At 45.6% G+C, this 10,840-nt stretch overlaps 1 protein-coding gene across 1 annotated transcript in view; it reads right to left on the reverse strand.

Annotated features, from left to right (window-relative positions):
* Window positions 1-6,543, reverse strand: part of MGST2 (microsomal glutathione S-transferase 2) — a 30,364-nt gene extending 23,821 nt beyond the window's left edge. The window contains exon 1 of the mRNA XM_008520274.2: window positions 4,458-6,543. Within this exon, the coding sequence (XP_008518496.1) occupies window positions 4,458-4,515 (58 nt within the window). The 5' untranslated portion in view covers window positions 4,516-6,543. The remainder of the gene's footprint in view (window positions 1-4,457) is intronic.
* Window positions 6,544-10,840: the final 4,297 nt, after the last annotated feature.

Raw genomic sequence — 10,840 nt, forward strand, 5'->3', positions numbered from 1 at the left:
GGGTTTTTCCCCAAGAGAAATGAAATCGTAGGTCCAGGCAAAGACTTGTACACAAATGCCCACAGCAGCTTCATTTTTAATGGCCAAAAATTAGGAACAACTCTGTGATGGTTAATTTTGTGTGTCAACTAGGCCAGGCCATGTGCCCAGTTCTTTGGTCAAACACCAGTCTAGATGTTTCCGTGAAGGTATTTTTTTAGATGTGATTAACATTTACATCAGTAGACTTTGAGTAAAGCAGGTTGCCCTCCTTAAGGTGGGGGGCGGGGGGGAGCTTCATCCAATCAATTGAAGGCCTGAAGAGAAAAGACTGAGGTCCCCCAAAGAGGAAGGAATTTTGCCTCCAGACTGCCTTTGGACTCAAGACTGCAACAACAACTCTTGGAATTTCCAGGCTTCTAGCTCACCCTTCAAATTTCAGATTTGCCAGCCCCCACTATTGTGTGAGCCAATTTCTTAAAATAAATATCTGCGTGTGTGTGTGTGTGTGTGTGTGTGTATGTATTCCATTGGCCCTGTGTCTCTGGAGAACCCTAACACAAAGGTCCATCAACAAGTTGTAGATCAACAAATTGTGGTATATCCATACAATAGAATACTACTCAACAGTAAAAAGGAATGAACCAGTGATACACAAAACAACATGGATGAATCTCAAAATAATTATGCTGAATAAAAGAGGCGAGACCAAAAAAAGTACTACTGAATAATTTCATTTTTTCAAAATTTTCAGAAATGCAAATGAATCCATAGTGACATAAAGCAGATCAGAGGTTCCCTACGGGTGAGCTGGGCCAGTGGGGAGGGTCACAAGAAAACTTTTGAGGATGATGGCTCCCTGCCTGACTCAGTTTCCCTATGACAAGATGGTTATGACTTTCTCCTCCTCCGTTTGCTGGATGGCGGGTGTAGGATCACCAGCATCTGGAGATTTGTTCTGTGAATCTCTCACTTTCAGACTCACACTTCCTCCTCTGTGAGCCGTTCTCACCTCCTGTTTTTATCTCCCTCTTTTTACCCCGTAATTAACTTCTGGGATCTATAATTTCCCTTCAGATTATTTTTTCCAGTTTCAGTTCCTTACCAGTTCTCTCCAACACTATTCTAGTCTCACTTATTTTAGTCCCTCAACATCCATTTCCTACTTGCTAACATTTTAAAAATAGTTTCCTTTTCCACACCAAGTTTGTAGCTTCAATCTCTCGTTGTGTCATGGTACTGGGGTGATGTGTTTCCTCCTGAAACACGATACTATCTCCCCTCCGACAAGAAGTCAGTAGATATTGAGCCTGGTTGAGGAAGGGTCTCCCAGCGGGCTGCTTCCCTGATCCTAATTCCCCTCTGCTACAAATAAACGGTTGTTTCAGATTTAAAAGCTGGAGCTGAACATCTGAAGTGTGTAAACGCTTAGCGCTGGAGTCTTCCTCATGCAAACGGCAGTCACGTCACTGAAGCCTGAGAGAGTAGGGTAAAGCTAAGAAAAGTGTGGGATTAGCCATTACTGTTCCCATCCCTGGGTTAAATGCTTGCAAGGCAGCATAAATCTGGAGAGACCAGTGGCTCATAGGCCCAGCAGGAGCCAAAACGGAGGTCTATCCACAGAGGGAAAAAATGGGACTCTGCTATTCTCGACCCTGCTGAAATCATTGCTTCTAACTCCGCCACAGCCTTGGAGAAAACACTAGCTGTCTAAAGACGGCAGGAATGAAAGATGTGTGCCCCTAGATTTATTCACTGGTGTGAAAATTGACTTTAGTGGAGCCGTTTTAAAATGGCTTTCCAGAGAAGCTGCCTTGCTGTCTTGAACCTTGGGCTGAGTCAACCCTTGGACTGGGCCAAAATAGCAATTGTTTTACAAGCCCTTGTTTGAGAAGTCAGCAGAACGAACATCCTGATCGCAAAGACTGAGGATTGCCAGCTTTCTGAAGATAGAATCAACAGTCAATCAATGTTTAGCCAAGACTGGCTTCTGCCTCCAACTCCAATTAAAATTCTTTGTAATGTAATTTCCCTTCTTTGCCTTTAAAGCCCCTGACTTTTACTCCCTAGCAGGACAGTTTGGGTTTCCACCTGAATCTGTGCTCCCCGAACTGCAAGTTTTTGATCCCAAATAAATGCTTTGCCTCTTAAACTGGTTTCTGTTTTTGTAGGTTGAGGTTAGCAATGAACCTGGAGCTTCAAAATGAAGCTGAATAAGGGAAAGCTTTGAAGTGCTGTCCTTCTCTAGGCTGGCACGGCACCTGGGTGGCACGTGTCTGCAGGAGCAGCAAGTGGGAGGCCCGAGCTTCAGGAAATGGAGAGGCTTCTGAATACTCCCCACCCAGCCCACCCCCAGCCCCAGGAAGGGTTCAGTTGGGCTAGTACAGCCCTAAGGGTAGAAGCCCCTTTCTGTTCTCTCGGATCACAGCCTTAGAGAGACCATGGCTACCCTTGGGACAGCATGATGAGGGTGGAAAGGTTATTTCAACACTTTTTCTGGAGATCTTCAATTTTATTTCCCTTCTTACCAGTTGATTAAAAACTACTTGAGAATAATCTCCTTTGGTTTTGCCTGTCTTTTCTCTTCCCTGGCTTTCTCCAGAGGGACACGTGTGCTGGGGAGAGTGAATGGACACTCCCCTCACTGCCCCCCACCCCCCCAGCCACAGCTGGGCTTCTTCACCTTGTGGCTACCTCTCCATCCAGCAGAAGCTTCTCTCTGTGGGGAGGCAGCTGAGGATGGGGACTGACAACCTTGGGCCAGGCACCCTGGCGGGCACTTCTTACTCAAAGTCCTGTTTATCCCTCTTCCACGAGGACACTGAAGGACAGAATATCCTGGCCAGGGGCACCCAATTGGTAAGTGTCTGGACCAGACAGTTAGGAGTGTGTCTATCTTCAAAACCTGAGCTGCTTCTACCATGGGGCATGATGTCCTATCTCCATAAGCACCAGACTTTTGCAAAAGCAGCAGATTCTGGTTCTTAATGCCAACTAAACAGCTGTGTCTTCTCTTTCTCTCTCCCACCCCGTCATTAAACATTCTCTGTCCACCACAAACCACCCCGGCAAGTCTCCTCTCCCGCCTTCCCACTCCCACCCACTGCCTCACCCAGCCGCTCGCCCTTCTGCCGGAGTTCACACTGTTCCCTGGACCCACCAGCAAACAGAAGCCTCTCTGTGAGGATAACAGAGGCTCTGTCAGCCTGGGGCATCTGTGGACCCGCTTCTGTGCTCTCTGCAGTGCCGGCATGAGGGCATGCGCAGGGTCAGCAGTGCCTATGAGTAAGTCTATGTGAACTAGGGGTTGTCATGGAGCCCTTCAGACCTAAGTGCTTCTTAAATTGGGAATAAACATCCTGTTCTACTCCAGAAAAGATTGTGAATCAAACTACAAAATGTGTATCTTCTTTTTAACTTTTTTTTTTTTTTGGTGAGGAAGATTGCCCTGAGCTAACATCTGTACCAATATTCCTCTATTTTGTATGTAGGACACTGCCGCAGCATAGCTTGATGAGTGGTGTAGGTCCACGCCTGGATCTGAACCACCCACTGGGCTGCCAAAGTGGAGTGCACCAGACTTCACCACCACACCACAACACTGGCCCCAAACGTGTATCTTAAGGTATAATATTTTCATACACTCACAAAACAGCCTGGCTAGGCAAGATATCGAGCATGTGTGCAGGCTGGCCTTTATCGTCGGCTGTGGCACCTTTGTGCTTCGGGCTGGCTGGGCACCCGGCAGTCAGAGCCCTGCCTTGCCTCCTGTACAAGCACTTCAACAAATAAAGAAATACACATCCCTGGTAAGAAGTCTTGCTCGCCAGCGCTCATACCCTTCTCCCCATTTAGCATGTGAAGTCAGCATTGTAAGAAAATATGAATTGAGCAAACGGGAGCCTCGTGGAGAAAGAGGCCTCTGCTTCACCAGGCAGTTGCGATACTGTATAATCCCGGTGGGGAGGCACTTTAAAATTTGGAATGAATTACTTCATCAGAAGCTCATATTTCTCAGGGAGATTTTTTTAAACCTGATAATCATAACTGCCATAGGCAGTTTATTTAAGAAAACACATTAATTAAAAGATCAGGGTTCAAGTAATCCCAGCCACGATTTATAAGCAGGAACTACGCTACCTGTGAAACTCTCGTAATTAAAATATATATAGCTCACTCCCCCAGGTTAGCCTGCTTCTAATGCCTATTTGCACCGGGCTGGCGGTTATAACCACGGACGAGGCAGAATCTCCGGGCTCGGAGGGCCCACCACGTCTCTGTTGGGAGAACTAATCCCTGGGTTGTTCCAAATCTCTGCCTCTCCCCAGAGAAGGAGGCACTGATGGCCCTGAACAGACTGTGTGCTCCGTGGAGCACACAGGGCCACCAGCAAGTGAGAAACTCAACGCCAGACTCCCTCCCTCTGCCACACACACACACACACACACACACACACACACGCTGCCCGGGACTCTTACTTTGCTGACAGGCAGAGAGGAGAGAGACAGCAGCCAGCAAGATTGAATTCCCAGCCATCTTTCACACGGAACGTTCTGGTTCACGGAACTATTTGTAGAAATCGAGGGGAAGATAACAGAGGCACTTTCAACTTTGCGATGCTGACCCTCCTTATAAGGTAAACAAAGCTAGGGGAGGAGAAAATAAAGGAGGATTTGAGAGGCTGGGTGACCTTTGCTCTGGAACTGGAATCAGGAAAGCAGGCGGGTCTGGGCGGCCAATCACAGATCTTTATCTGGCCTGGGAGCTGCTTCCTGAACTTTCTGTAAGTCTGTTTCTTCGCCAGCCCAGGGCTCTGGCTCAGCTGTGGGCTTAGCCCTCCAGTAGCAGCACCTGCAGTTAAACCAGCTTTTCAGCCACTTTGAAACCCATCTCCCCTCCTTCTCTTCCAACCTCTGGACTCCTGTATTCCCCTCCCTGGCTCCAAATGCTAATTTAAACTGATTCTAACTTAACTCCCAGTAAATGGCAGACCCAGGATTTGAACCCAAGTCCAGCAGATTCCAATTGTGCCTTATCCTCTGTACCCCACTGTCACCTTGACTCTCCCATGATTATAGAGACCATCAATTTTTTTAAATTGAGACAGAATTGATATATAACATTGTATTAGTTTCAAGTGTACAACATAATGATTTGATGTATGTACATATTGCAAAATGATCACCACAATAAGTTTAGTTAACATCTATCACCACACAGTTGCAAATTTTTTTCTTGTGTTGAGAACATTTAAGATCTACTCTCTTAGCAACTTTCAAATGTACAATATATTGTTGGTAAATTATTGGTATGGTCACCATGCTGTACATTAAGTCCTCAGGACTTATTTATCTCATAAGTGGAAATTTGTAGCACAGATTTTTAAAAGATAAACTAGGATCTATGTCTTGAGAAGGAAGAGGGCTCTCGAGAAAAGAAGTGGCCCAATATTTCCAGTTGGCACCTATAGGACACATGGTGGTAGCCCACATGGTCTCCATGCCAGTCTAGGGTCTCCCCCTTGTCAGAGCAATGTCCCCCCGACCCAGGGACAGCTGGTCCCTCCACAGCCGGGGCCTTCTTCTGCACACCCCATTCATAAGGGCCCCTGCCCTCTGTCAGCACAATCATTTTGCTCTTTAAAGATGCAGCTTCCTACAAAACAAAGTTGGGGTCCCTTCCTCAGCCCACCCCAGCTCCTTCCACGGGCCTGCACCTGGGCTCCCAGCCTGGACACTTCCTGATGACACAACCTTGGGCAGGATTCCGAGCCCCAGTTTAATAAAATGCACTAATAAGGGCTGAAGGGAAGTTTAAATGAAATAGGGCTGTAATGAGGATTGAATTAGTTGACATTTATAAAGCACTTAGCACACGGCGCCGGAAAAAGCGTTCTGTGCATTTGTCAAATAAACACCAAGTATCTCAAAAGTCCTTAGCGTATACTGTACTTAATGTTAAAAGATATTTTTTATAAGGTAAAAATCATGCCGCTTGTACAAATATAAAATGAAAACACATCAAAGATTTTATTGAATTCATTAATGAGGGAACTAATACGATATTTTAAACAGTTCAAAGGAGAATCTAACACATATATAGTGTTAAGAAAACAACATTCAATCAAGTAAATTTTAAAGATCTTATTAGCTTTATTCAGCAATTCATAAATCACGTGGCATCCAGTCTAACAGAGAGAAAGGAGTTCACCAGGGCTGGCCCGGTAGTGTAGTGGTTAAGTTCGCACGCTCTGCTTTGGCAGCCCGGGGTTGGCTGGTTCGGATCTTGGGTGTGGACCTACACACCACTCATCAAGCCTTGCTGTGGCGGCATCCCACATAGAAGAACTAGAAGGACTTACAACTAGGATATACAACTATGTACTGAGGCTTTGGAGAAGAGAAAAGAAAAGAGGAAGATTGGCAACAGATGTTAACTCAGGGCCAATCTTCCTCACCTAAAATCTTAAAAAAAAAAAAAAAGAAAAAGGAAAAAAGGCCATGTTCAGCCTGCAGACTGCCAGGGTGCAGCTTCTGCTTTAAAAAAAAAAAAAAAAAGACAGAAAAGAAAGGTGCTCTGATGAGCTGTACAAAATGAAAGACTTTTACAAGCAGAAAAGAGCAGGAGCAAGGAAATTATATTTGGTAAAAAACAAATTGGTCATTGCAAGAGTACTTTCTTTAAGGGGATGGCAGGGGGTTATCAGGTGGATTACCTCACTAGTACTGATCAGCTGATTCCTGATTGACTGGTTTAAGATTCCATTTCTGGGAGAGCTGAAACTATAATTAAGTCTCTGTTTGCTGATGTGGTGCTGAGCACAAGCAACTCCATTTTGGGCCTGTTGTCTTGTTTTTAATGATAGGGAATATGGAATGCTGAAATTAATTTACGAGTAGTTGCAAACCAGGTGTGCTCACAGCACCCTGCTGGTCTCTTCAGGATCCCTCTGCTCTCATTTTTTCTTGAAATCATTGAAGACTAAGATTATGTAAGAAGACAGATGCTAGAAGTCCAGGACAGCACCCAAACTGTCTTCTGTATTTGATTTCATGGTTTTGGCCTTCAGGATATGGCAGGGACTCTAAGCTCAAGCCAGCTGCCCTGAACCCACATCACCATCTACTAAAATAACCTCCCCAAATGACAGGCCTCGACCGAGAGGCTTGGGCTGGGCCTGTGGGCAGGCAGAGGCTCTCCGCGTAAGAAAACTGCTCCGAGAAAGAGAAATAGCAGAGGGGAGAGCTGAATGGGGAAATGGGGCCCTTGGCTGATGGCCACAACCTTTGGGTGTTTATAACTCTTGTTTTGAGAAACCCCGGTACATCCATACTAGGAAACTAGTTTTAAAAAAACAAACAACTCGGGAGTGACCTTCTTTGGCTCCCACCGAATTCCCTTCTTCCTATTTTCCAGACAAGTCCTGAGATTTCCTTCCAACATCTCCCAGCCAATTGGGTCCATCCCCAAATCCAGGTTCTAAGAGATGGTTGACACAATGAAAAAAAAAAAGTACCTCAAGTGCTTTGAACCCTGTGGATTCATGCGTAATCTGCTTTAATAGATCTGAAAGTCAACGTAGATCATTTCTGCCTCTACGAATGTATAAAACCATGGAGCTTTGGATAATGAAATGTTCATCACCTTCTGGGGTGATAAAACTTTCAGATGATTCCACGGTTGACATACTGCCATAGCACTGACAGAAAACAACAAAAATTTGAGTTTCTCTGTATATTTCCCTTGAAAGTACTCTGCACTCCCTGGGCCCTCGAGCCCTGGGTGGGTGCAGAAGAGACAAGACCTATTTGTGGAGAAGGCCATTTTACACAAAGATCCTTCTGGTGTGTGTCCCATTCCTTACATTTTTGTAAGAAAAGAAAAACAAGAGGAGAAACAGCATATTGATAATTATAGTAATGTGTTTTTAAAATGCTTATAATACCACATATGCTCAAAAGGAATCTCTAAGGGTTTCTGAGAGTTTAGTTGATTAGTTAATCATTGTTTTTTATGAAAATTGTACTCTGGGTAGGGCAAAACAGAGGCCAACATTTGGCAACATAAAAACAACTCTGAACCGTGTGAAAGAGCTGTTGTCATGAAATGTAAACTCTAAATGTATCTATTTCTGTATAATTTTGGTAATAGATGAAAAGAAATTATATATTTAATTATAGAAGTGTTCTCTCTCTGATCAATTGCCCCCCTCTCTCTCCTCGCCCCAAATTATTCCCTGGCCTCACTTCTTTGTTCTATCCTGATTGCTCGAAAATGACAGCTTGTCATCCTGCAGCATCTCCTTCCCAAGGATGCCCAGGAATAATCAGGGTGATCACAGTGTCAACGACAAGAATACTCTTGATTGACAAATGGACCCTGTAAGGCTCTCCATGAGTCTAGGATTTATTGCATTGTCTTTCTGGAAGTTCTGACCCATTGAAGAATACAGTAACAACATAGCAAGTGTTTAAACAAAGCTCAGATAAACCAAATTTCAAATTATGCCCCAACCTACATGTTGCAAAAATTTAGAGAAGTGCAGCAATCCTGCAGAATATTTGCTCCCCTTTCAGAAACCAGAGTACTTTGCTCTGTGACCCTAGGTGTGGAAAACCAAGATAAGGCAGGCCAAGGCATTTCCCCTGTTGAGGAGGCCTTTGCTCTGGGATGGGCTGGGCATAGGGCAGAGGATTACCGGTGGGTTACACCAAGTCTTGGGCGGAAACTGCCTGTCACTCAATACCAGGAATGTCCCATCAAGGCTCAAAGACAGAGAGAAAAGAAGAGCAGAAAGGAGAGGAATGGACGATCAGTTCCCAGGGTGGTGTAGGAAAGAGCACAAGCTTTGAGCTAGTGATCCAGGCTCACCTCCCTGTGTAGTGCTGGGTGAGTTCTTAAACGTCCTGGACATGTGTTCTCAAAGGGAAATATAGTCCCAATCATACAGAGCTCCTCTGATGAGTTAATGAAATAACGTGAGGGGAGCAAAGTGCACAGAACCAGGCCTGTGGCAGGCTGTCCAAAAGTCCTCTCTGCCGCTCGCCCCACGCCCTCCAGCCCCGGGAGGGCTCAGAAGAGACAAAATCTATTTGTGAGGAAGGCCATTTTACAAAGCCCCAGGTGGTCGCAGAAAGCTGTTATAGTTTCTGAGACTGCGCGGATTTCCCAGAAGAATGGAAACTGAGTATTTGGATTGCTTCAAAATGGCTTTTGACAGTAATAGAAGGTCTCCACCTGAGCTGTCTTCAGTTTACGTAAGGCTTAGGAGAGGATAAAGTAAAGCAGGATCTAGAGGCTGCAGAGAAGAGTTAGAGACCCTCATTCTTGACAACTCCGAGCACATGTGGCCCTCGTCACACACACACACACACAGTCACACACTCACGTACAGATTCACACATTCATACACACACACATTCACAAACACACACACATTTGCACATACTCACACATCCACACTCATATACACTCACACCCACGCAAAACACTCATGCGCACATTCAAAACACCATCCCCCCCACGCATACATACCCATGCACACTCACACACTCATATAGTCACATGCACACACACTCACTCTACACTCATGTCCCAAAGGGGGATGTGTAAGCTGAAAGTTTAGACCTCAGAACACATATTCTCATGGAAATAATATTATAAATGGTGGCCATGTTTCCAGGTTACCACACATTAAACAAAATTTTAACCTGTGTGAGGGAACATACTGCATATTGTCAATTGAACAATAAAAAAAGGAACAAGCCTAAAAGAGGTTTGCCTCTTTGAGTTCATCATTACCAACGTTTTTTTTAAAGATTGGCACCTGAGTGAACAACTGTTGCCAATCTTCCTCTTTTTTTATTTTTCTGCTTTTTCTCCCCAAATCCCCCAGCACATAGGTATATATTTTAAAGATTTTACTTTTTCTCCCAAAGCCCCCAGTACATAGTTGTGTATTTTTAGTTGTGGGTCCTTCTAGTTGTGGCATGTGGGATGCCACCTCAGCATGGCTTGACGAGTGGTGCCATATCCACGCCCAGGATCCGAACAGGCGAAACCCTGGGCCGACGAAGCAGAGAGCCCAAACTCAACCACTCGGCCGCGGGGCCAGCCCCCCTAACTTCTTCATTGAATCTTTGGAAGGAAGTACTTTAGAGCAGGGTAGTTGGCATGAGCACTCTGCCCTGCCTGCCCTGCCCTGGGAGGAGAAGCCCAGGGTCTCTGGGAGCCCAGCTCAGAACCAGATTCATAGCCTTGCTGAGACAGAGCAGCAGGAGGTGGAGAGCCCTGAGCCCAGACGGCTGAGGCACACTGATGGGCCCAGGGCTCCTGAGAGGGCCTTGCTCTGATGGGGCCTCTGATGTCTACCCCCCAGCTCCCAATTCCAGCCGACAGAAGGGAAGGTCTGGGCCTGGTGCCAGGCCTGTGCCGACCACCATACAGAACCGTCTCAACTAATCTGCACAATCAAACAATGAGGTACATATTTTATTCCCAACTTTCAGATGGAGAAACTGAGGCTCAGAGGTTAGTGACTTGCCCAAGGTGAGTCCAACCCAATCCTGCTGACCCCGAGGTCTTTGCTCTTGACTTTGGCTGCACATTGGAATAACCTAAGGGTCATTAAAAATACTGATGCCTAGCTCTCCCCACACACAGCGATTCTGATTTAATTGGTCTCAGGTTCAGCCTGGACACCTGAACATTTTTAAAGCTCCCCAGATGACCCTAACACACAGCCAAAGTGGAGAACCACCATCTTAACCAGTATTTCTGTGTGGTCCTCACCACCCACTCCTGTCACCTGAGGTGACATAAACACACAGGTTTCTGGGCCTCCTCCAGGATCCATTACTGA

The sequence above is a fragment of the Equus przewalskii genome, chromosome 2 (assembly GCF_037783145.1).
Source record: "Equus przewalskii isolate Varuska chromosome 2, EquPr2, whole genome shotgun sequence".
In the NCBI taxonomy this organism is placed as follows: domain Eukaryota; kingdom Metazoa; phylum Chordata; class Mammalia; order Perissodactyla; family Equidae; genus Equus; species Equus przewalskii.